Source organism: Rattus norvegicus, chromosome 19 (assembly GCF_021556685.1).
Source record: "Rattus norvegicus strain SHRSP/BbbUtx chromosome 19, alternate assembly SHRSP_T2T, whole genome shotgun sequence".
Lineage (NCBI taxonomy): Eukaryota > Metazoa > Chordata > Mammalia > Rodentia > Muridae > Rattus > Rattus norvegicus.
The window spans coordinates 65,946,294-65,972,280 of NC_141552.1; the positions used below are offsets into that span (position 1 = coordinate 65,946,294).

At 52.0% G+C, this 25,987-nt stretch overlaps 1 protein-coding gene across 8 annotated transcripts in view; it reads left to right on the top strand.

Annotated features, from left to right (window-relative positions):
• Positions 1-12,661: 12,661 nt before the first annotated feature.
• Acsf3 (acyl-CoA synthetase family member 3) overlaps positions 12,662-25,987 on the top strand; it is a 40,401-nt gene continuing 27,075 nt past the window's right edge. For 2 of the 8 annotated variants that reach the window (NM_001431950.1, XM_087595049.1), the window contains exons 1-5: positions 12,662-12,772; positions 17,160-17,849; positions 18,654-18,809; positions 20,923-21,077; positions 22,717-22,862. In NM_001431950.1, coding sequence (NP_001418879.1) covers positions 17,184-17,849; positions 18,654-18,809; positions 20,923-21,077; positions 22,717-22,862 — 1,123 coding nt within the window. In that variant the 5' untranslated portion in view covers positions 12,662-12,772; positions 17,160-17,183. The remainder of the gene's footprint in view (positions 12,773-17,159; positions 17,850-18,653; positions 18,810-20,922; positions 21,078-22,716; positions 22,863-25,987) is intronic. The other 6 variants (XM_087595048.1, XM_087595050.1, NR_197251.1 and 3 more) reach the window with 4 other exon arrangements.

Consider the following 25,987-nt stretch of genomic DNA (forward strand, 5'->3'; position numbering starts at 1 on the left):
TTGCCACAGAGCAGGAAGCAGAGTGTGAACCAGAAGTAGGGCACAGCTCTGGACCTCAGAGCCTACCCCCTCCAAGTGAGCTATTTTCTTCAGCAAGGCCACAGCTCCTAGACCTCCCCCAAGCAGCTCCACCCACCGGGGGAGCAAGAGCCCAAATGCCTGCACCCATAAAGGACATTTGAAATGTAAACTACCACAACTGTGGTCACCAGAGGCTGGCGCAAAGCCATCCACCTACCTCACGCCCACGGTTGGCCGCTGGGATTTTGGCAGGTGTGGCTGTGTGCCAATAGGGCTTTATCTATTGAATGGGTGATGGCTGGCATTTGGACCTTAGCCTGAAGCCAGTGACCTTGAACAAGAGCACAAGGTTCAGAATCACCTGTCCGAGGTCATGGGGTTTTGAAATAGCCAAGCTGGCCAATCCTATTCTGGGACCCTGTACATAGCGTCTTTGAACGGCCACTGAGCTGCTCAACTCACAGGGGATGAGGGGACAGAGAGCCATGAAGAGCTGTGGAGGGTCTAATGTGTGTTCCTTTGCTCAAAATGGGCTTGGAGATGGAGGCTCTGGAACCTGTCCCAGCATGCACTGGGGGTAGCAATCCTCTAACCCGTCCCCAAGAACTTGAGCCGTTCTGATTACAGGTTTAGAATACTCAAGTATTGGACTTTCCTGGAAGATATTGGAGGGGGGTGAAGAGGAAGAGGAGGAGGAGAAGGAGGAGGAGGAGGAGGACTAAACGCACACGTATGTGCTAATACATGTAAACCATCCAATCCCATATCTTAACATAAGGAAAAATGATCCCAGGAGTAGCTGGACCCAGCATCTGGGTCTCCCTGAAACTGAAATCCTAGGCGGATAGGCTCCTAAGTGGTCTCCAAGCACAGGTCCACCTGCCCAAAACTCCTGGAAGTTGCCTTCCACTGGCCATTTACACTTCCTTCTGGAAAGTCCCTTGGGTTTTGTGCCTGACAGTGAGAATGACTACAGTGTTTTCCTGGGCCACCCACTTGAGCTCCTGACGCAGGTACATTACATTGAGGATTTGAAAACCAGGAAATGCTTTTGGGATCTACCAGGTGGGGTAGGGGAAGATGGAGAGGCTGGCTGCCTCCTGCCCCATGCTATCTTGTTCTGCCTCTGTAGACAGGAGCAGGAACAGCAGAGGGAGGTAAGTTGGGTTGGGGGTGGGGTAGAACAGTGAACAGAGAGCTTTCATCCTGCTCAAGTAAGGTCAGACTTAAAAAATACACTCATGAATGAAACACCTCCGTGACTGCTTCCAGATCTGCAATTTAGATGCAATGGTGTCAATGCTGGCACCATCAGGGGTTCTTTCCAGAACACACGGAGCTCAGGGCTGCCCGAGTTATCAACACCATCAGCAAATATTTGCAGAGCAGCACAGACACCTGTTCCTAAACAGACGCACAGGTGCAGAGGTCTGGCCTGCCCTGCTGTGGATTGCTGTGGGGTTCCGAGAAAGCTGGGGACCTCTCTGGGTCTCAGTTTCTCCATCTCTCAAATGGGATAATACATGGTGGGGGAATAAATACAGGCTGACTGACCTCAGAGGGACTCCTTCAGTAGAAATGTTTTTCCTATGTTTTAGGTACTTAAAAATATTTTTTGTTTGCTTTGTTGTTTTGTTTTGAAAGTCTCCTAGAGTCTCCCAGCTGAAACCAATTGAGGACAGAGGAGACAGGCCCCCCAGGATACCCCAGAGCTGACCGGGTCAAACTAACGATGCTACTGTGTGAACTTCCTAACTCCCAGGACGGCAGGTACATGCTCGGTGACCGCTTTGGATGTGATGTGTCTGTGCACAGACACATATGCCCTTGTCCCCAGGGCCACAAGGCCAGACACAGCTGGCAATACTCCATCCCTGGCAGGGCTCGGTCTGGCCAGGAGGGCTGGCAGACATGCAGTAGGAAAGCTGGGCACTGGGGACACAAGCCAGTACTGCCCCACGGCTATCACTCGTCTGCTCAGTGCTGCCGGCAGCAGACAGGCCTGGACTGTGCCTCTGGCCGTGCCTCTGGCTCTGCTCAGTGTTAGAGAAATTGCCTTTCCCCCAAAGGTAAAGGTTAAGCTTCAACAGGTCCCTTTAAGTCCTTGTCATCCCTCCTCCCCAATCCGGGCTCATTCTAGAGGACAGTGTGGGATCCCTGAATGGACACTGAGGTTATCTGGGGGGATACAAAGGATTAACTGTTTTTACTCTCAAAATCCACCTGTGGTAAAGCCCCTGCTATGACAATATTAACCCTGGGGCTTTGGCAAAGGAGTACATGAGGCCCTCTTGAGAGGGGTTGGTGTGTATCTGATTGGCCTGTGGGTGTATATACCCGTGGGGCATTTTCTTAATTGGTAACTGACATTGGGGGGCTCAGCCCAGTGTGGTACCATCCTTGGGCTGGTGGGCCCAGCTGTGCGAGAAAAGTAACCAGAGCAAGCCAGTCAGCAGCACTCCTCCCACGGTCTCTGCTGGCTTGAGCTCCTTCCCTGACTTCCCTCGGTGTAAGGGAAGCCGACCCTTTCCTTCCCTACCCTGTTTTGGTCATAGTCCTTATCACAGCGACAGGGACAAAAGCAGGACACCCGCAATCATGCTGGGGGTTGAAAGGTCAGGCAGGGTGTAAGAAGTTCGGTGGTGGGGGCAGTTCTGTGTGGCTCCCATGGCTTAGTGTTAGCACTAAATGGGAAGACAGTAAATGGTGGCTGTTTGCCGGTCTAACCTCGTCTAGGGTTAATGCCACTGTGGATGTGGGCCTTAGCCAGTTATCATCCCTTGGCCATAATATGTCCTGCAAGCTTTTCCTCTTCCTAACCCCTCAGGCATGTCCTCCTGGGCCTGAGCTTTGCAGTTTGTGAAGCACAAGGCACCGCGTCTGTCAGGCCGTCCTCCCTGTCAAGTGCAGGCTTCCCATGGACATTGGCTTCTGTTCGAGGGCAGGGTCTTGGAAGCCACACTGTGTAGGAAGGACCCCGAGATGTGCAGGAGGGGAGACTGGGGCACAGAAGGGCTCAGCAGAATGCACAGAGGGCACACTCTGGCCAGTGCCTTCTGCGCTGTAGACTGGCACAAGCCCGCTCCAGAATGCTGGGAGCCGTAAGCTCGAAGAGACCCCAGGGCCCAGCACTGAGGGGGCAACATCAGGTCTTTAGGCCTCCCTTTCCTCTGTGACGAGTAGATCAAAGGCTTTGTGCCTCCTGAAGGCCCCTGTGCTAACTTCCTGGCCACCCACAGTGGGATGTCCCTAGCTGCTGGTCACTGCGGGTCTGAAAGGACACCCCACCCCACCCCCGCCCCATGCTCCCCACATAATTTTTTTTTTTCGGAGCTGAGGACCGAACCCAGGGCCTTGTACTTGCTAGGCAAGCGCTCTACCGCTGAGCTAAATCCCCAACCCCCATAATTTTATTTCTAAACATTTGTTATTTCTTCTTTTTGAGGCTTTGCTTCCTCTGCCCCTACAGTCCCACACTTCTTCCCATTGTAGCAACCGATTGGCCTTACCTGGGTGTCAGCCTCAGGGACCTGGGTCTGTCAGGTCACTCTCAGGAGCCAGGTCTCTAGGTCTCCTCTAGGGCTGAGTCCCAGCCCCTCCTGACTCCCGACTCTTCCCAGAAGATACGGTTTCAAAGGCCTAACCACCTTCACAGGGTCCTGTGTCCCTCCTTGGTCCCTTCTCAATCCATCTAAATCAAGGGCCTTCCTCCCTCCCACCTCCCACACAGCGGGATAGGGAAAATGAAGGAGCACCCACCTCCTTAGAGGGAGCACCTACCTCCTTAGAGGGAGCACCCACCTCCTTAGAAGGAGCACCGCCTCCTTAGAAGGAGCATCCATCTCCTTATCCCAGAGCATGAAATTCAGGTTCTCCGCATGAATAGGCCTCATCCCTGGGGCCCTCTGCAGAGTCAGGATGCTCAGGAGGCCAGAAACAGCAATTCAGATAAGAGAGCACCTGGGAAATTTGATAACTGTAAACCTCTAAGCTACGTTGCAGCTTCTCCGTCCGGCTGAAGGGTTGAGTTCCCATGCATGGTCCGCTCAGAGCTCCTGTTGAGACCTTAGCCTCAACAGATCTCCCCATTCACATACAGTTCCCTCAGCTCATGCAGAGCCTTGCTGTATCATATGGTTACCGGTCATGCATCAGGGGCAGCATGAAGCCTGGACTTCATTTTTCTCAGTTTCTGAGGGGGGGGAGGGTGTGCTTCAGATAGATACTCCTATCTCTGGAGGTCAATTCTAGAGCTCAGGGACCCCTGGACCTCGGCTTGTGGCACTGACAGTGCTACATCTGCGCCAGCTTGGCATCTGTGACAGGAAGACTGCTCAGATGGCGTAGGTGGTGCCTGCCGCCTGGCACTGCTGATGGGAGGCACACGGGCTGTGCTGAGATTGGAGGGGGCTGCGGCTGCTGACTGAAGGCAGAGGAGGAGTGTAGCAGGAGACATGACAGGTGGGAAGCGGATGGAGGATTTGGAAACAAATCAAATTTTCAGTCGCCAGGAAATATATCCCCAGCCACAGGTAGTCTGCAGAAGAGAGTTGCTGCCTCCCAACTGGCACCTCAAGGGGCAGGCAGGGGCGCCTCTCGCAGCTGCTTCGCCAAGCTGGCAGATGTGATGCTGTGCCATGTGGAAGGAGCCAGTCCCCGGGAGCGCCCACGCCAAGCTGGTGTCAGCTGCAGGGAAGCCACATGTGTGGCACTTGGACATTCTTTTGCCCTGCGAGGCCTGGCATTGTGGCTTCATGGGAAAGAGTTCTGGCAGGATTGGGGTCTCAAGATGTCCCTGCCAGGGTCTCTGATCTCAAGGCAGTCCCACACAGCACCCTGTCTACTACATGGCCCTGTGGGCCATCTTTGTTTACTCACACCCCAGAAAAGGCCAGCCGTGTGCTCTCGGCAATGCCATGTGCTGTGTCTACTGGAGTAAATACAGAGTCAGGCCCACTGTGCACTTCTGGAACTTTGAGGACGTGCCCAGAACCTTCCCCAAGGCCAGACAACAGGGCTGCGGAGAGGAAGCATAGATGATGTGGACAGAGGGGATGTGTAGATGAAGTGTCAACATGGGCAGAGAAGACTGCACAAGTTAGGTGTTCTACACGGACAGAGGGCCTGTGCGGGCTAGCCGTGGATAGAAACAGAGCAGCTCTGTGGGAGAGCTTTGAACCCAAAATGGATGAGGTCAAAACAAGCAAAGGTCATGGTTTGGACTTCTGACTGGCTTTAAATCCAGGTCCCGGTTAGATAATTCGGTCTATTTGCTGAGTAACTTATAGAACTCAAGAAAATGCTTACTGGTTTATTTAAAAGGAAGTAAATTCAGGATAAGAGGACAGCCAGACAAAGGAAATAGGAAAGGTCTGGCAGTGTTCCAAAAGCAGGAGCTCCTGACAGAACGGGGTGCTCAGTCACCCACAGACTCTCCTCTCCTCTCCTCTCCTCTCCTCTCCTCTCCTCTCCTCTCCTCTCCTCTGCTCTCCTCTCCTCGTTGGCTTTCCTGCAGACATCACAGTCTGAGCATGACTGTGCATGGACATGTGTGGAGGTGTGGCTGGGCAGAGGGTGTGAGGGGCACAGCCTAACGCCTGTGGGCCAGGTGGGGCTACTCAGTCAGGCTTGTCTAGTCAGATAATACTTCTTGGGGAGTTGAGCTTCTGTGACCTGCTTGGGGGAGAGAAATTCTAATCTTTAATTTCTATGACCAGTTGAGGAGCCACTGAAAAACTCAAAGCAGACGTTTTCTCTGAGCCCCCATTTCCCAGGACACTGGCAGTGTTTTAGGAGCCCTGTGCCAAACACCCAATACCAAAATTCTCGGCCTCACGAGGGTGTGAGCAAGTTCACATTCGGTAGACACTGCGGGTTTTAGACCCTGGGCCCTTCCTATTCCGGCCGCTCACGGCGCGATGATCCCCTCAACGTGCTGAGGATTAGCAATGGTCCACGAAGAATAGAAGATACCACGGTGTCATGTGGCTTGGCCACCGGCTACAGAACCAGATGGTTCTGAGCTCTCCAGCAGGCCTGACACTTCCACTTAATTCGTCATCTCTTTAACTCTAGAACTCTCCTCTGACCCCCACAAACGCACAGCCTCCCTTCATGTGCACCCTCCAGGCAGCCTCAGCTGAGCACCTTGGTTTCCATGCCACATGACCGAGAGACCTTGTCCTTGCCATGCCTTTTGCCAAGCATGATGGTCCTCCCGACTCCCCAGGACCCTATACTGCTGGCCTTTTGGGAAACAACACAACCACTGTTTTTCACATACAACCTTTTTGAAAGCCTGGTTCATGAACCAGAACATCTGAGCCCTCACTGCTCTGTGATATAAACTTATATAGATGGTTTGTGACAGAATGGTGCCTGTGTCCAATGTTTGCTGCTCTCCTGGCACTGTGTCCTACATGGGATTCTTTATTTGATTTTTATAACCCATGGCAGAAATGGCCTTCTCTCCTATAGATGAGGGGCTGAGGGACTGAGGGTCTGAGAAGCTCACCCGCCCCTCCCACGTCCCCTCACTGATGGCAGGAAGCGGGGCCTTACTCCTCTGTTGGGTTAGGGATATGGCTCAGTAGGTAAAGGCCTTACCCATCCTGCAGGAAGCCCTGGTCCCAGACCTTGAGCAACAGAGGCAGAAGGAGCAGGAGTCCAAGATCATCCTTACCTTTGGCTACATGAGTTTGAGGCCAACCTGAAATATATCAGACCATATCTCGAAAAAACTTTATGAGTGAAAAATAACAATTGTTGTCTTACACAATCACGAACATCAAGAATCCAGAATAGGGAGCTGAGGAGAAAGCTTAGCAGTTGAGCGTTGCCTGCTCTTCTAGAGGACCCCAGTTCAGTTCCTAGCACCCACATACACAACTGTCTGTTGTAGGATTGTCAGACAGGTGAAGGTAGGTACAAGATAGAATGAGGCCTGTTGTTGGATGAGAAGGAAGGATAGTCGGGAGAAAAGTTTGAGGGAACAGGAGGAGACTGGAATGGGAAGGCAGAGAAGCTGTGGAGAGAACATGGAGGCGGACGTTAAGATTCCACTCTGTGTGTTTACAGGTTGTTATGGATGTTCTTAAGGGATGGATGCATACAGGGCTTTGTATGTTTAGGTGGGCAATTATATCTTATCGATTGGATCAGAGGTTATTGTGTTGTGTGTCCTTTCATGTGGCCATTTAAGTTTAAGAGAGTATGTGGCAGCTGGAGACACTGGGCCTGAAAGAATAAAAAATGCAGCTAAGAAGTCAGAAGTTTAAAAAAGCCCCAAATACCTCAAATTCCAGACCCTGCCCTCTACCTGTACTAGCTGACCATAAAGTTAGATTAAAATCTTAGAGAATAATCTTGAGAAACAGGAAGCTCCTCCCAGGAACTGGTGGACCATAAAGTTTAACAATCTTGAGAAACAGGAAGCTCCTCCTTGTGATTTTTCATTAGTATTCTCGACACTTTCCAATGACACCATCCCTGCCCCCTCGGGTTGTGGTTTCTCCCTTTAAATACCCTTTCTCCCAGTCTTTCGGGGACGAACTCCACTGCCCCTGCGTGGGATATGAGTCTCGACCCCAGTGCACTGGTTCCTATCAATAAACCTCATGTTTATTACAGCAAGGACGGTCTCAGGTGAGTGCTTGGGGGGGTCGCATCATCCCGAGACTTGAGTGAGGGTCTCCCCGCTCTGGGGGGTCTTTCAGGCCACCACGGAGCTGGGATGTGTGTTTCTGGCAAGATATCTCCCAGATATCTTGGGGCACTGCGGTGTTGGATCTAGTGGGGGTAAAAGACAGCATTTTATTTTTTTTATCAACAACAGTCTGTAACTCCTGTTCCAGGGGATCTGACACACTCGCACAGACATACATGCAGTCAAATCACCAATGCACATAAAAGAGCAGCAAATAAATATGTTTTAAAAAAACATAGAAGGGTATAATCAGGCCTCCCACAAGTGCCCTCCAGCCTCCACAGGTACTGTGGGATTTGCTGGCCAGTACACTCTTCATGGGATTGTGGATAGAAGCCTCCATTTTCTTCAGGCGGACCCTCCACAGGCTGTTCCTGAGTCTTCGCTCTGAGGAAGCTGGTTTCTCTAGACACAAGATCAATCAAGGGAACCAGAAGGCTAGGGTGCCTTTCATAACCTCCCCGAATGTATATAACCTCTGTCAGTGTCTAGCTATAGATTCAGGTCAGCCCTGTTCTGTCTACGCTGGACCAGCCTGCACACAGAAACCCAGCGGAGGGTCAGAGACCATCATAATCTCTTCTCTTAGTCACCAGGTACAAGGTGGTGTCAGTGCTCCCAGGCCTGGGCCTCACCAGGACACTGGTGCAGCCTCCGCCTGCAGAAGGTGATTCGTTCACAGCTTGCGGAAGCTCCCCTCGTGAGCAAACTCAGTGCCAGCCAGTTCTGGGCTGTGCTTCAGTCAAGTGCGAAGGTGTGACCCAGGCGCCCTCAGCAGCTTGTGCTCATTAAGCTGCAAGTGCAAAGGACTTGGGGGAGGGGCTGAGCCCCCTTCCAGGATGCTGCAGCAAGGAGATACTGAAAGAGCATACCCCTAAACTGGGGACACGTCTCTCGCTCCAATCGTGGGATGGGGTGCCCCCAGGAATCACGAGTAGCCGGTCTTGATGTAACAGCAGGACGTAGCTTTATTAACGAGATCCCGGGTCTTAGCGGGATCCCGGGTCGACACGTATCTCACACAGGAGACAGAGGAATCGACCCCGAGCCTCTTCAGGCAGGGGTTTATATAGGAGAAGCCAGGGGGTTTCGCGTGGTTATCAGCAAGGGAAATGGGTACAAGGTCTCATCTGCAAGCAGTACGTGCGGGCTGGGGTGTTCTCAATATAGGAGAACGTCTTATCTTTATCTGTAGAGCAGGGAGTCATCCATCCGGATGGCCCCCTTCCTGGAACAATCCCTCGACCTTGCTTTTGGGCTTGGCCGGGCACATCTCAGGCCAGCTCTGTCCTGCCCCCTTATCTGCTGTTCTTTTGCAGTTTTTATGAAGTTTTTATTTTAACTCTTTAGCTCCAAATGGTCCGGCAAGCCCTATAGTCTCCCTCAGGTAGTCCGGACCTTGTTTATGACTAACTTTTTGAAATTTAACTCTTCAATACAACCCCCCAAAAGGCAGCTGTACGCATGTTACATGGGTCAGCACGTGTCCGGAGTATGCAGGCATGTGGTGGGGGCAGGGAAGGATCTGGTGTCTGGTGTGCCCCAGAATGTGCAGAGTCATTTCGAGCACCTGAACCCAAGGCAGAAAAAGAGGCTGCATCTTGACTTGAAACCGTCACGTGGGATGGCTCAGCTCTCTCCTAGAGGGAAGGTGGGAGCTGGCTTCCTGCCCAAGGCTGCAGGTGCTGCTGTCTGGCTACTTCCATTTAAACCACATCTGTTGACAGGCACCTGTCCTGGCCCACGGTGGGGAGCCGGTGATGAAGACAGCAAGAGTAAGCGCAGTTCACACTTACCAGCAGCAGGAAGTGCCCTGGTCGCCAGTGCTCACAGCCTCCCCCTGAGGGGGCAACTGCTGCACTCCACCAAAGTCCACCGTGGCCACCTGATCCGCTGTGCCAGGCCCTTGTGGCCTTGTCTCTGCTGGCTCTTTTGAATTTCTCCTGTGAATCCCTTTACTCTGTCTTTCCACTGCCCCTTCCCCCTCAGATCCTGCCTGCCAGGCTTCCAGCAGGGCCAGCCAATCTCTTTCCCCTCTGCTTTTCACCTCGGCTGTTTGTCCAGATACTCCCTTGTTTCCAGTCCTTCTGGGGAGGATTCTGCTCAGTCGTCTCTTCCTAGCCCTCGGGTCTTTGGAAGATTCTCTGTAGGAGCATCTTGATACTGTGAGACCTTTGTACCTCAGCTGAGGACAGTAATGGGGGTTGTGTTGGAGTTTTCTTCACGTGGACATCCCTGCTCTCTGCCTTCATTTTTCTTGTTAGTCCACATCTCTCATGTCAGTGACTCTCCGGATAGCATCAAATGTCTGGTCATGAGCTATGGTCACTGAAAAGACTATCGGAAGCTTGGGCGTGGTTGGGATGGACCCTGTGGGCCTCTTGTTATTTTTGTATAGGTGTGTGTGTGGTGTGTGTGGTGTGTGGTGTGTGTGTGTGAGGGTGTGTGTGTGAGGTGTGTGTGTGAGAGGGTGTGTGTGTGAGGAGGTGTGTGGTGTGTGTGGTGTGTATGTGTGTGTGGTGTGTGTGCGTGTGTGTGTGTGGTATGTGTGTGCCTTGTGTGGTGTGTGTGTGTGTGTGTGTGTGCCTGTGTGGTGTGTGTGTGTGTGTGTGTGCCTGTGTGGTGTGTATGTGTGTGTGTGTGCCTGTGTGTGGTGTGGTGTGTGTGTGAGTGTGGTGTGTGAGTGTGGTGTGTGAGTGTGGTGTGTATGTGTGTGTGCCTGTGTGTGGTGTGGGGTGTGTGTGTGTGTGCCTGTGTGGTGTGTGTGGTGTGTATGTGTGTGTGTGCCTGTGTGTGGTGTGTGTGTGTGTGTATGTGTGGTATGTGTGTGCCTTGTGTGGTGTGTGTGTGCCTTGTGTGGTGTGTGTGTGCCTTGTGTTGTGTGTGTGTGTGTGTGTGTGTGTGTGTGGTGTGTGTGTGTGTGCCCATCCACAGACATAGGATCGTCCATGGAGCTTGAGTTACAGGCAGTTGTGAACCACTTTGTATGAGTGCTTGGAATCAAATTCTGATCATCTGGTATACGCTCTAACTGCTGAGCCATCTCTCCAGCCCTTCTCTCTCTACTATTGTTGGTTTTGTGGTTTCCTTTCTTTTTTCTTTGTTGTTCATTTTCGAGACAATCTTATGTATCCCAAGCTGTCCTCAAATTCTCTTTGTAGCCAGATAACCCTGAATTTCTTTTCTTTTCTTTTCTTTTCTTTTTTTTTTTTTTTTTTTTTTTTTTTTTTGGAGCTGGGGACCAAACCCAGGGCCTTGAGCTTGCTAGGCAAGTGGTCAACCACTGAGCTAAATCCCCAACCCCTAACCCTGAATTTCTAATCCTTTTGCTTCCACATTCTAAATACTGCAATTTCAGGTATGCTATACCATGTCTGTTTTAGGCAGTGCTGGGACTCCAACCCTGGGGGTTATGCTGCCAACTGGGCACTCCAAACCCAAATCCAGACTCTTGATGATTTTCAAGGCCCAGGGGTCACAGAAGCTAATTCAATTCATCTCCAGGCCACATCTAGCCCTGGGATTTGGTAGTAGACATTTAAGCCTAGAAGTCCTAGGACTTGTGGTGTGATTTATGTTGATACTCTGTCCTTCCCTCTCTATGATCTCACTTGCCAAAAAAAAGGGGGGGGGGGAGGAAAGGAAACAAAAAGTTTGTTAGAAACAGTATAACTTCAGAAACCTCCTGAATTTTGTCTATGGCTATTGAAAAGACACTGGAGTGCTCTCCTCAGAAGCCTCAGCCCTACAAGGATGTCTACCATCCTTTGCCTAAATCAGTTACCCCACCAACCAGTCTGTCTCCATGTTTATGCTTAAAACTATATTAAAGCTATGTTTTAAAAATCTCCAATTGTGCTTCATAATGAATCATCCTGAAACCCAACGTCAAGATCTCTGTTTTACCTACATGAAGGTCTGTGATGCTTCTCTGGCTACTGCATGTAGTGGAGTTGTGTCTCTAGCTTTGCTGCCACTGACAAACGGGCCTTAGTGTCTAGCTTTCAAGGTTTATCTCTACTGTACAGAAAGTCCTTAATATCCTACCCTAAAGCTGGCTGTGGTGGCACAGACCTGTACTCCCTATACTCAGGAGGCTGAGGCAGTGGGATTACCAGGAGTTTAATGTCAACCTGTGCTACAGAATGAAACCTTGCCTCAATCCTGACACAGTTCCTGGTCTTGTCGAAGATTTAAAAAATCACCTGGTGTGGGGCTGGAGAGATGCCTCAGAGGTTAAGAGCACTGACTGCTCTTCCAGAGGTCCTGAGTTCAATTCCCAGCAACCACATGGTGGCTCACAACCATCTGTAATGGGATCCCATGCCGTCTTCTGGTATGTCTGAAAACAGCTACAGTGTACTCATATAAATACAATAAATAATTCTTTTTTTAAAAAAAGAAAAATCACCTGGTGTATTTAGCATGCAGACCCCCAGGTGCAAGCCAAGGAGCCCCTCTTCAGGGACCAAGGGAGCCCATTACATTCTGTTTTGGAGAAGATGGTCACCTCAGCTGTATGGTCCCTTTGACCGCGGGAGCTATCGAAAAGATCAAAGCTGAGGATATAGCTCCGAGTTGTTGCAGTGCGTGCCTGGAAAGAGGTAGAGGTAGGTCGTCCTTAGCGACACTGTGAGTTCAAAGTCGGCTTGGGCTACATGAGACTCTGTCTCAATAATAACAACAGTTAAATCAGACCCAATGCAAACAACCCACAGTACTTGTTCTGTCAAAACAATGGATCCAGAGGTGGGTAACAACTGTCAGGCACCTAAAGGTCACTCTGTGGCAGTCCTCAGGACTTGTGAGACCAGATAAGGTATGCGAATGAGCAGGAACGCTCGACTCCGGAACCCATTACTCAGGCTCTGCATGCGGGGACATATTAGACCGACGGACACTTTTCGCCTGCGGACATTTTTAGGTGTAGGACTTATTCCGGCCCGACCCACCCACCTGGCCGACCTCTCCCGTGCCCCACCCCTAGTGACCCTGCGCCTCACCCCAGGTGAGGGCGTAGCAGAGAACAAGAAAGCGGGTGTCGAGGTGAGCTGGAGCTGGTCAGAGGGCTGTGGGAGCTGTTGGGCGGGTGTCTGTCATAGCGGGAGAGAAACTTCTGTAGGATAAACTCACGCCCTTTCCCTACCCGGGCTGAAGTCACATCAAGCCCCTCCCTGATTTGTTTGCTCCGAGCACAGTGTGGGATGCAAGTTACCCGGGGTCCGAGCTCGGAAAGGTAGATGGGTCCTGAGAACAGACTATGGCGGCAAGGCAAGTGTGCCTGCAGGAAGGGCTGCTGGATTTGGAAGCTACCCCGTGAATTTCTCTAAAAGTGTGTTGATGCTCATCCCGGGAGGGAACTTGTTTGTGGCGGACCACTAAGACCTGTGAGAGCCTCCAGATACTGCTGTAGGAGCATGTCTAAGCCGTGGGCTGGCCTGCGAGGGAGTCCTAAAATCGGAAATGGCGCTAAGTGTTCTCAGGGCCAACGTGATCATTGTGAAACAGGTGTCCCTGCTGCCCTTGTCTTGAGACGGATGTACGGATGTAAACATACCTTTTTTGATGGTTTGGTATCCAAACTGGCCTTGAACATCTGATCCCTTTGCCTCCAGCACGCCCCATTTAGGTGGTCCAGAGAAACCGGGGCTTTCTGCATGCTAGACAGGCACTTACCAATACACCCCAGCCACCAGATGTTTCTTTTAAAATAGTGTATTATCTAGAATGGATATAGGTTTCGACATGCTACTTTTAACGTGTAGTTTTGTCAGTTCCCAAACCACAGGTATCACGTGACATTCTCTGGCATCCCTGGACATGAGGTGGGTCAGAAGACCATGCACAACCAAATGCCCTGAATAGACAGACTTTGTTTTGCCCTAAAGAGCTGGCTCTGATTAGAAGAGCTGGGAGTTAGCTTAGCACGGTCAGATGTTTAAGTGCTTGGGCCAGGATCATGGCTAAAGGCCAAAGCCGCTTTGGACACCTGGACAGGTCCCTTTTCCATATCTGGGAGAGCAAGACATGGTAGAACTTATAACAGTCGAAGGTGGTGTAGCGTGAGGTGCCACCCTAGCATGAGGACAGCTGTCCATACAGGATTCAGTTTGCTCCTACCCTCTACCACCCTCCCTGACCTGTCACCCCAGGGTCAGTGTGACCTTCTCATGGGGGCCACTGTTCTTTCTAGTGTGGGTGTCTCCTCACAGAACAAGGGCCCTGTGGGGGACTGTAACTGAGTCTGTTTCACAAGGAGCCTGTCTTGATACCTCCTGATGCTCAGTGTCTGTCCATGGCTACCAACCATCAGGGCTCAGGACCCCAGAGGTCCTGAAGCCGCATCAGCAACTCTGCCTGTGGCCAACCCTACTGTGTTGCTTATGCCTGATGAGCCGTGATGACTACGGGGTACGGAGGTGTCATAAGGAGGCTCCCAGATAGACTGTCAGAGGCCAGCACCGTATTGCACATGCATCGAGTGTCAGAGCGTGATCTACCTATGCGTTTTCAGAGGACCATTGGTTAGTGTAGGTTGGATGCAATTAACCACTTGTGCGAGCGAACTATATGCACAGCTTTTGTGTCCCTAAGGTCATAGTGTTAATGCAACAAGGGGGGAGGGGTTGCAAGTATTTGTGCTACTGCTAAGAGGGCTTCTCTCTCATGATTCAAACTCTCGGCCTCCCTAGGACTGGAGGCCTCCATCAGGATGGGTTTCCCATGGCCTTGTATGTTGTTCCATGTGCCCTAGTCTCTGCAGGCAATTCCTCATCAGGAACCTGGTCTTCAGGTTTCCTTTGCGCAGCTTCCTGATACTGATGAGTTCCCACACCTGGGTGAGGGCAGCAGGCACTACGTCCCAGTGCTCAGCTCTCCAGGTGCCTCAGAAGGAGAGCTGTGCCATTTTGGAGGGTGTGGTGTAGCATTATGTTAGGTGCTTCTGGTGTCTCTCACACGGTGGGTCTTCTGTGTGGGTTTCTTTATTTTCTGTTCCCTTGTGCAGGGGAGATAGATGGACGACAGATGTTTTATCCTTCCTGTTCATCCACTCTTCCCCAGAGCATCCTGAGACTTCTCACACTCTCACCCACGGGAACCTGGTCACAAGTCTACAATCCAGAAATACCACACAGCATGTTCTCTTTGAGTTTCTTGGCATCTCTGACTGTGAAACAAATAGAGAAGTTGTTGGTGTGAGAGCTAAAGCACCCCGATTTACTCCATGCTTGCTGACTTCTGGAAACCCATGTGGCTGTCAAGCTCTTGGCTTCTCTTGCCTATCCCTGCTGTCCCCTATATTTTTTGGTGTCTTTATAGAAGTAGAAATCCAGGGTGGGAACAGACAGGGACCTCTGAGCCCTGGTGGAGCAGAGCTGAGAGCAGCTGTGGGACCCTTACTGCTTCATCTAGACCCCATGTGGTCTCCGGGGCCAGCATGTTTGAGAGCTGGACCTGTGCAGAGCCAGTGTGCATAGAGCCTGCAAGCAACTGGGAGCTAACTTCTGCACAGAGAAGTGAGGTGGAGTTTTCCTGCTGTCTTGACCAGTGCGCCTGGATAGAGGGGAAAGCAGCCAATCCCAGAAAGAAGGCAGGCAGAGTCACTCCCAGAGATCTTGAGCGCAGAGCAAAATTTAGTACTCAGGTTGTTTGTTGATATAGGATTTGTTTTGTTATGTAAGGATTGAAAATAGTCTTGATAAGAGAATAAGGCTGTCCAGGTGTAGTGGCACACACCTTTAATCCCAGCTTAGTGAGACAGGCTGATCTCTGAGTTCAAGGCCAGCCTGGTCTACAGAGAGAGGGCCAGGAGAACCAGAACTACATGACGAGACTCTGTCTCAAAACAAAGGGGCTTTTTAGTATGTATAGCAGGCAGGGGTGTGTTGGCTTGCCCCTGGCAAGCTAACAAAAAAGAAAAGTTGGTATATGGCAGAGAGAACATGCTAGTGGAGACAGACCTCACAGGGGGGTTGTGACGTGTGGTAGTGCTTCGAGATGTAGAGGGAACTGAAGGGAGAGGAGGCAGAGTATCATTAGGCTTGCCTTTGCCCTTCTCCTGGACCTTCTAGGATAGTGCAAGGCTCCAGAGAATGTCAGCTGTTGTGTCTGTCAGCGAACTGTAGACATGTGGTCTGGGGTGGTGGCAAGGTTCCCATCAGCAGGCGTCTTTATTGGCTTCATATAAGTGATGTCTAGCATGTCAATATGTAGTGCCTTAGTGCCTCTCTAAGGGCAGGTAACAATGTCTTCAACCCACCATAACCTCTGCACTGACCACTGATCCGGCCCAGCTGTGTCTGCCAAAGCAGGTGTGGCCTCTTGGCTCTTAACCGTGGTTGGGGAGGCTGCTCTAAGGTAAGCCACAAGTGATTAGTGGGTAGGTGTGGCAGAAGCCAGAGGGCCTTCCTTAGTGGGGAGTGATGTGTTCTAACTGATGGAGATCAGACAGGGTGAGAGCTGCTAGACAGGCAGAAGGAGCATGTGGCATGACGGTTATAAAACCGGAGCAAGGGACATTGCTAGCTAGCAGCGAGAAACAGATCCAGAACATTGGGTGGCCTCTGGACCTGCTAGTGCCCTGTGCAGGGTCAGTGAGGAAGTGTGATGGCCCCGTCTGTATTGCTCTGGATTGGACCTCAGGGTCCCCAAATGAGGTCCCCAGAGCTGATGTCCAATGGAGCAGCTCCACAGGGATCAGCAGTGAGCTCCTCCCTCTCCTGAGCTCTCTTCCTCTCCTTATATCATTACGACTTAGTAGTCGTGTTTAGGAAGACAAGCTGATGTGTGGCCTTGTGACCTTGCCTTCCTTAAGTTCTGCTGGGTTGCAGTTCCTGAGTCACTGCGCTTTGGGGCTGCTGAGAGAAGAGGCTCTGTGTTCTCCTGAGCAGGCCGCTCCTCAGATGTGACCTGAGAGGGGCAAGGCTGACTGCTGAGTCCCTGCAATGTCCACTTAGACTAACCAGTGATTTTCCAGGCTCAGAATTACAAAATCCGTTATTCCGGGTTTTTTTTGTTTTGTTTTGTTTTTTTTTTTTTTTTTTTTTTTGGTTCTTTTTTTCGGAGCTGGGGACTGAACCCAGGGCCTTGCGCTTCCTAGGTAAGTGCTCTACCACTGAGCTAAATCCCCAGCCCCTTGTTTTGTTTTTTTTACCTTAAGTATACTTTATTTGGTTTTCCTATTGTAAAGTTATTTGGGATGTATGTATGTTTTTGAACTCTTTAAAGAATCCGAGTAAAAGGCTTTGATACTAGACACTTTCTAAACAGTTTGTATCACTCACGGAGAGTGTTAGCCCCTCTGTCTAGGAGGTGCTGTGCTAAGCGTTTCCACAGCCTTCGGGGGTGTTTGGAGGGTGTGTTTTAAATTTTGCTATGGGTCAGGTTTGGGTGGCTAGCTGACGCTCACACTCTGCGCCCTCATCCTCCCCAGCCCTGCCAGTGGTTTGTTGGTGTGATGTCACCCCACTTGACACTACCCTTCAGGCGTCTCATCTGGTCCTTGGCCTCCAGTCGACTGACTGCCAGAAGACACAGAGGACATAGCCTCCTGCATACTGCTCCAGAGGCCCGCACAGATGGGAGTGCCCCGGTGTTCATCCGTGCCCTGGCCTTTGGGGACAGGGTTGCCCTGATTGACAAACATGGCCGTCACACTTACAGAGAACTGTATGACCGCAGCCTCTGTCTGGCCCAGGAGATCTGCAGCCTTCGAGGTTGTAAGGTTGGGGACCTGCAGGAAGAAAGGGTCTCCTTCCTGTGCTCCAATGACGTCTCCTATGTTATAGCACAGTGGGCCTCCTGGATGAGTGGCGGAGTTGCTGTCCCACTGTACAGGAAGCACCCTGAGGCCCAGCTGGAGTATTTTATCCAGGACTCCCGGAGCTCTGTGGTGGTGGTCGGCCAGGAGTACTTGGAGCGGTTAAGTCCACTGGCTCAGAGGCTGGGAGTCCCTCTTCTGCCCCTCACGCCTGCTGTCTACCATGGAGCAGCAGAGAAGCCCATAGAGCAGCCAATTCAAGAGAGGGAGTGGCGTGACCGGGGTGCTATGATCTTCTACACCAGCGGGACCACAGGGAGGCCCAAGGGTGCACTGAGCACCCACCGTAACCTAGCCGCTGTGGTGAGTGCTGGCTGTGCTCCTGGGGCCTCCGCTTACTCCTCTCTCAGTATTCTGGCCTCATTTATGGTCATCACTGAGTGGAGCCCTGAGGTGCTTCCCAGGGTGGCCTGCTTGTTCGACAGTGTCATTCAGCTGTCATTGCCTCCCTGTAAATTCTGAAATGCTTGATGACAAGGAGTCGCAGGTTCACGTGACCCATCAGCTTACAGTACGTGGTGGTGAGGTACACAGGAATGGGTTTTAGGGGATCACTAGTGTGTGGGCAGGTGTGTGATTAGTCCCTAAGGTCGGGACTTAATCAGAGCACCCTAGAAACAGGAGCCACTTCTGTCACCTCCAGCCTTGTGCATTAGCTTAGTATTCTTCCAACACCCAGAACCACCTTGGAAAACCCCTCGGCCAGTCTCTGACTCTGCTCACTTCCTAAAAGGCGTGTGTGTGTCCAGGGAAGCCTCCTCACAGCTCGAACAAAGCAGTGAAGTGTGAGGCAGCATACAGAGGAGGGTGGAAGAGAATACCACCGGCTCCTTGGCACGTGGCACAGGAAGTGTGGTCCCAGCCCTCAGGCACACAGGGCTGCTGGGCCGTGTGCTTAGAGACCATCTCCTACCCTAGTAGAGACACAGGCTGTGGTGGACGCTGGAGCCAGTATCATCACCTTGACAGCCCAGCGATCATGACTTCAGGAGCCACTAGAAGGAAGGAGCAAAGAGCCATCTCTGTTCTTCCTCCCCTGGTTGGGATCTAGCAGTGCCATCCCTGCACCCTCTCACTCCTATTCATAGGCAGTGCTGTTCCCCACAGGTGACTGGGCTGGTCCACTCATGGGCATGGACAAAAAACGATGTCATCCTTCACGTCCTCCCACTGCACCATGTCCACGGCGTGGTCAACAAGCTGCTCTGTCCACTCTGGGTGGGAGCCACCTGTGTGATGCTGCCAGAGTTCAGTGCTCAGCAGGTAAGTTTGGATCAGGGGGTCCTGGCAGGCCCAGTCAATCACTGTAGACTGGAGGGTTAAAACCCTACATAGTTGCTGGTCAGTGATGACACACGCCTTTAATCCCAGCACTCAGGAGGCAGAGGCAGGAAATCTCTGAATTTGAGGCCCACCTGGTCCACAGAGCCAGTTCCAGGACAGCCAAAGCTACACAAAGAAACCCTGTTTTGAAAAACCAAAACCAACCAAGCAAACAAAAAAGCAGACATTTATTTCCTTAGGTGTCTGGAGGGCAGAGTCTAAAGTGAGTTGGGTAGAGCCAAAGTCAAGGTATTGGAGGATGACACCTGAAGGCTGCGTTGAGGTCCTTGCACCCTACTCTGTGACTTCTAGAGGCTTCTGCTCCTGGGCCTGTGGCTGCTCCTCCCCAGTCAGTGCACCCAACTCTAGTAGTCACATGTCTCTTGGTTCTCTCATAATTGTTGTGCATGTTTAATCAGGGTCATTTCCCTGTGTAGACCCACAGCCTACTCATGTCTGCAGCCTGAGAGCAGTGTAGACCCACGGCCTACTCACATCTGCAGCCTGTGAGCAGTATAGACCCACGGCCTACTCACTGTGAGCAGCGTAGACCCACGGCCTGCTCACTGAGCAGTAGCTGGCCCTCTGCACATCTCTGGCTCCTCTGCAAGATCCTTTGGATCCACTGTGCTCGTCCCCTTTCCAGCAGGGATGTGGCATTGGCCATGGGGAGGGGACGTGGCAGCATGGCCGGCGTCCTTGAGTTGTGTGGCATCATCTGTATAGGGCAGTGTCACCGGAGCAGTGGCTCAAGGCTGGTTGTTGGTGACTTCTACTCTGGGAAGTAGAAGGAGCAGGGCCTTCACCTTTGTTCTCCCCATCTTTGTTCTGTCTCCTGAGACCTCTGTCTGTCACTGTAAGATACTGGAGCCTCTTGTCAGTGTCTGCAGGATGAAGTTTGGGAGTTTGAGGGTTGCATGAGGAATTGTCCTTTTGACATTCGTGAATTTTCAGTCTACGAGCCAGACTCTGTTCTCGCCTGAGATAACAACCTGAAGCTGTTCAGTCCTGTCCCGCAGACCTTACACCGTTCCTTGGCTTCTTTTCCTCCTGGATCTGAGCTTCCATCATCTGCCTGTCCCCGCCCTGCCCCACCCAGCCTGCCTTCTTTCATGCTTTGTTCTGCCTGTCGTCTCCTCTCCTGCCAAGTCTGCTCCCTCGCACCTTGTGCATCCTCAGGTTTTCTGGTGGCTCCTCACGGGAGCCTGCGGTCCTCCTCCACATTCTCATCCTTCTCATCTGAGCCCCTGACACAGTGCTGAATGCCTCTGTGCCCTGGTCTAATAACCCAGCACTGGCCTTCCAGGCTCTGCCCTCTCTGTTGTATGACTCCGTGCTCTCAGAGGCCTGCGTTTCCTCTATTGGCATCTGAGGTGAGGGCTCCTTGTTACAGCTCAGTGGCAGCTGACCCTGCACAGGCTACACTCCACATCCCGGTTTACCTTTTTCCAGTGCATCCTACTCTTTGTGACTTCTAGAGATCTAGAAGTGTGTGGCATCTGCCGTGCGTGCATGCGTGCGTGCATGGAGCAGGTTCACAACAATGTGGCTTGCTTACTTAGCATTGACCCTTGAGTGCCACAGAGCAACAAATGGATACCAGATTTTCTTAAAGATATTGAAACCAAAACCTAACTGGTCAGAAACTTAAATGTTTTTATATTAAAGCTTATTGGAAGTTTGTTGTGGGATAAAATGCAAAGTTCACATGAGACTTTTGGATAAGACAACAGATCTACCTCTTACTACACTGAGCACTATCGAGATTCCTGAGGCTGCTCCATGGTCCCTGGGTGGTTGCAGGTGAAGCTTGGGTTGCTTCTGGCTGCACTCGCTTCTGGATTGCTCCTCCTCACAGGCCAGACACAGGTGTCTAGTGGTAATGTCTCAGAGGTACAGGAGCCCCTCTGAGCTGGAGCCACTGATGGGCACATTCCTCTCACCCAGGAAACAGCATCTGCCAGAACAGATCTGAAATAGAGGGAGGAGGCACCGTGTGGCTGGCGGCCATGCCGGCTTCTAATTGCTGAATGCTGCTTCCTGTCTCCTTTAGGTCTGGGAGAAGTTCTTGAGTTCGGAAGCTCCACAGATTAACATGTTCATGGCGGTGCCCACAATCTACAGCAAACTGCTGGATTACTACGACAGGCATTTCACACAGTCTCATGTCCAGGATTTTGTGCGTGCAGTTTGTAAAGAAAGAATTAGGTGAGTGGGAAGAACCCACATTCCCTCCTGTGAGGCTTGGAGGTCAGCAGGCACAGCTCAGTCTTAGTGTCTGCTCAGCTCTGTCCTGTTAAATGATGGCTCTGTGCATCTGGCAGCCTCCGCATGCGTCTGTCTTCTGTCTTCTGCCTGGATCCTCTCTTCTGTGTCATCTGCAGCCATGTGTCTGTCTACCCTAGTATCTCTGTCTTCTTCTCTGCCTGTGGAAGGCTGAGAACAGAGCCAGCCTCTTAACTACTCTAACTTCCTCTCTGAGGCCTCCTCGCACTCTGCCCCTGCTGCTCACTGTCCTCGTGCCTCCTCCCCCAACTTCTGGACAGGCCCCCTCTCCTCACAGCCATAGGCTGAGGCCTGGGGCTAGTCAGTGTTGTGAAGTTTGCCCTTCTCCTTCCTGAGCCCGATGACATCATTTCTTTCCTTGATATGCTGAAATGTGATTTGCTAAGCAGAGGTGATTGCACTGTGGTTGACTGGATCAGCATGCGTGGACCAGACCTACATTTTAAGCAGATTCAGTAGGGCGCTTCTCTTCTGCCAGAGGGACAGGGATGTAACCTGTGGGAAGGGGACTGAAGCTGGGACAACTTTGATTTAAAGCTCCTGTGCAGTGTAGCCACAGTGTCTGCCCCACATCTGGCCAGCAGGGCCTTGCCTCCCCAGAGACTTCTGGATGGTCTGAGACTTTTGTTCTGCCTGGCATTCTTGTGAGCCCGTCCATAAGGAACTGAGGGGATCAGAGGCCTGTTTCTGATGGCACAGCTGCTGGCTGCCTCTGTGGGGCCCACCCAGGCCTGTCTGTCATCTGAAGCACCCCGGGAGCCAGTGTTTAGGAGACAGAGCCAGGGAAGGGTCAGTAGACAGAACCACAGGCACAGCCACTGTCCTTGAAATACAGAATCCTCAGCAGAGGAAATGAGACTTCTGGGGCTCTTGTTAGCCACACACTTCTGGAGAAGAGTGGAGTTGGTTCCCACCTCAATTTAGAAGACACACGAAGGACCCTCCTTTCTGCAGTGGCATGCCATGGGGTTGTGGCTAAGAGCAGTGTGGGGACTCTTAAACTTTGCCCCACTGTCATTGCCATTATCACCTCCGGTTCCCAGTCCCCCTGCGTGTCCTCCAGCCTCCGCAGCTCGCTCTGTACAGCGTCTGCCTCCTGCAGGTGTTGCGGCCTTTCCGCTGTGACGTAGGCAGCCTTGTGACCTTTACCCTGCCGTGATCTCCATGGTTCAGGTGAGCAGTATCGTAATTATTTATTGAGCCACCAGAGATACTGCTTTAGCCCTCATCCCTTTGAAGACCTGCTTACATTTGCATAAACACACTGGGAAAAGTCCAGTCTTAGCCAGGTGACAGTGGAACATGCCTTTAATACCAGCACTGGGGAGGCAGAGGCTGGTAGATGTGAGTTTAGGGTCAGCCTGGTCCTTATAGTGAATTCCAGGACAGCCAGAAACCCTGTCTTGAAATCCCCACCCTACACCAAAGCCCCAGTTTAGCCTAACTCTCTTATCCTAAGTGTTAAGATACAGAGGTGGAAGAGAAATGTTCTGTGCACTGTGCTGTGTGCATGTGAGCTGCCCATCTGAGCTAAGGAAGCCCCTGTGGTTGTGCTGTCTAGGCTGATGGTATCGGGCTCAGCTGCTCTGCCTGTCCCTCTGTTGGAGAAGTGGAAGAGCGCCACGGGCCACACACTCCTGGAGCGCTACGGTATGACAGAGATCGGCATGGCCTTGTCCAACCCCCTGACGGAGGCTCGTGTGCCAGGTACCAGCCACCCCACTGCTGTTTCTCTTCCATTTCCCAGTGCCCAGAGCGTGGCTCCTGGTCCATCTGCCCCTGTCCCCTTTCTCCCAAGGAGTGGTGTGGAGAGAAGATAGCAGGGTGCTTCGTTCAAGCTTGAGTGAGTGGCAGTGCTGCCCTTGGAGAGAGCCCAACCTCAGAGCAAAGCCCCCTTGCCCGCTGTACCTCCTCCACTGTTAGGCAGAAGCTACTGTCCTGAATTCCCATCCCGGGCTTCGCTTTTCCCTGCTGTGAGTTCATGTGTCAGTGTGCGTCAGTGTGCACAGTATCAGTCAGTGTGACCGGTACAGCTCACTCTGCTCAGTGACCAAAATGTCCCTCCTGGGAACCTAGCAGTCACTGGAAAGCATCCGGCTCCTGTCTTGTCCTGAGCTGTGATAGAGTTTTGAATGTCTGAACAGGTTTTCTGTGAGTGTGGACCTATATCACAATGATATGCCCTTGAGCATGGCCTTATATGTCGGTCAGACAGTCAGTCAGTTAACTCTTCCCGTGTGACTTCTGCTCTCAGTGTTTTTCATGTTATTTCCACCCTCATGAGACCTGGACCCTGTCAGTTCCTGCACTGTCCTTCCCAAAGGCAGCCTGGCTCTTCTTCCTTTGCCTTCCTGTGTGGATCAAGGTGATGCTGCACCCTAGTGTTTAAGAGAAGGCTAAGGACTGGGCAGAGGTCTCTGGCCAGTCAGGAAATGGCAGAGGTCCAGAGACAAAGCAGGCAGGGCAGTGCCAAGTCAGAGGCAGAAGCGGGAGAGGAGGTGGCGGGTACCCAGACAGCGGGCTTTCCTGTGGGAACTGGCTCATGGAGTGCAGGCTATGCTTCTTCTGAAAAGGCAGTGCATGACTAGGAATTATGTGGGTGTCAGTCCTGGATGCCACTGTTAGCACCCTGGCCAGCCAGCCAACCTCGTGCATACCACAATCATCACATGCCAGCACCGTGTCTGCACCACTTTCCACCGTGGCCACAGCAGCCTGGCAGAAATAAAATGGAAGGTGGATCCCAGACTAAGGGAGCCATCTTGGATCTCTTCCCTTCTTTCCTGTGATCCTTCTTGTTGACTATGACCGCCCTGGCTAGGAAGTTGCTCTTCTGCTGAGTCCTCGAGTTTCTAGAATTAGGAACTGATAAGATCTTAAACACAGTGATTTTTTAGCCCACAAATGCCAAGTCCAACTACAAACTGGAGCTGCAGCATAGCTGGGTCCCTGAGTGGAAAGGCCTGGCAGCAGGAGGCTTGGTCACCTCTTTCCCTGGGAGTATCACGGAGTGTATTCTGTGAGCGAGTAGAGTGTGTGTGCAAACAATCCCACAGCAGAGGTTTGTGGGCATCTTCTCACGTGGCCCCTGGTGCTAGACCACTTTACCCATCACAGACCAGGGACAGAGCTGCCCAGGGTCAGTCCACTTGGGACCAGACTGAGAGCAGCCCTTCTCATGGACTTATAAACTATGGGAGCCAGAAGGCTATAGTGACAGCCAATGCTAGAGGGAAAGTGGAGCCAGGCCAGGGAGGAGCAGCCAGGCCAGGGAGGAGCAGCCAGGCCAGGGAGAGCAAACAGCACTCTGAGTTTCGGTGCTCACATGTGGCCATGGGGACCATTACACAAGGCCACAGGGACTCTCTATGGGGCCTTGGGGACTACTTGCTATGGGCAGTCACTCATGCAAGGCCATGGCATCCATTCTCATGAGGTCATGGGGACCATTACACAAGGCCACAGGGACTCCGTACGGGGCCTTGGGGACTACTTGCTATGGGCAGTCACTTATGCAAGGCCATGGCGTCCATTCTCATGAGGTCATAGGGGCCATTTGTGTGAGCTATTTGGGGCCATTCTCACTAAGCTATAAGGATGATCTATATATGGCCATGGGGGACCATCCATAGGAGGTATACAGGACCCATTTCTTACCCAATGTAAGACAGAAGCCCAGGTGAGCTGAAAGGACCCTGATGTCGCTGGCGGCCTGCCTTTGCTGGCTTCTGTTGACTGCGGAATTCTGAATTACTGCCTGCGTCTCTCACTTTGGCCCATAGACTGGGCTTGGGATGCTGGGAACCACTCTTCTCTGGACCAGCATGACAGGGCTCTGGGCCTTATCATCGGGTTCACGTGAAGGACCCAGGCACGCAGAGATGCAGGCTGTGTCCCTTACACCCTCAGATATGGAGGCCAAAGGCCAACTGTCTAGGAAGAGCTGACACCATTCTCAAGAGCAGCCAGCTGTTAGAAAAATGGCTCTGCCATCCGCTCCAGCCTCTGAGGGTCCTGTTCCTGTGGTGTTGGCTTCAGCTGGATCCTGGATCCTCTGTGGTGCTCCGGTGCTGTGTGTGTGACAGTGCAGGGAAGGGAACACCACACCTGCTTACCGAGGGGGCTCTGGGCCAGGCAGGCTCAGCTCCACTCACTGGCTTCTCCTTTTGTCCCAAGACCTAAAAGCCGTCCCCTAGCCTGATGACCCTCAGCTCAGGTGCAGCTTGGAGCTCAGGGGGCTCATAAGGCCTTAGAATAGGAATTCAGCAGGCATGAGAACTGAGCATTCCTCCCTCTGAGGGAAAGTGGCAGTCCTGTCTACATCTGCAGTACTGTGATGAAGGTCGCTGGTGAAGTTAGCTGTCCTGTCGGCTGAGGGCACGCTTGTGCAGTGTGAGTCTGGTGAAGACCTCAAGACGTCTTCTAACTCATCTCAGAGGGTGACAGGCCAATTGATGGTAATCCCTGGGCTGGCCACGCACACAGACAGGGTGAGGTCTGTAGGCATGAAGGGGCTAGACCCCCAGACAGCCTCTGCCTGGAACATGGCAGGCTAGGCACTACTGGTTGAAGTTCGCCTTAACAGTCAGATTTCTGGGAGTCAGGCCCTTGTCCTGTCAGCAGATCTTAGCAGTCATGATGGCTGTGAGGAAAGCATGGTGGTCTAGAGGACAGGAGCTCCTTCAGAACTGCGGATGGATTTCATGAGCTGGAGAACGTGGTCCTAGTGTCACCTGAAAGGCTGTGTGAGCGTGTAAGCATGTACCTGATGACAAGGGAGTCTATGAGATGATGGGACAGAGAGGAAATGACCCTACCATGGCGCTGAAGAC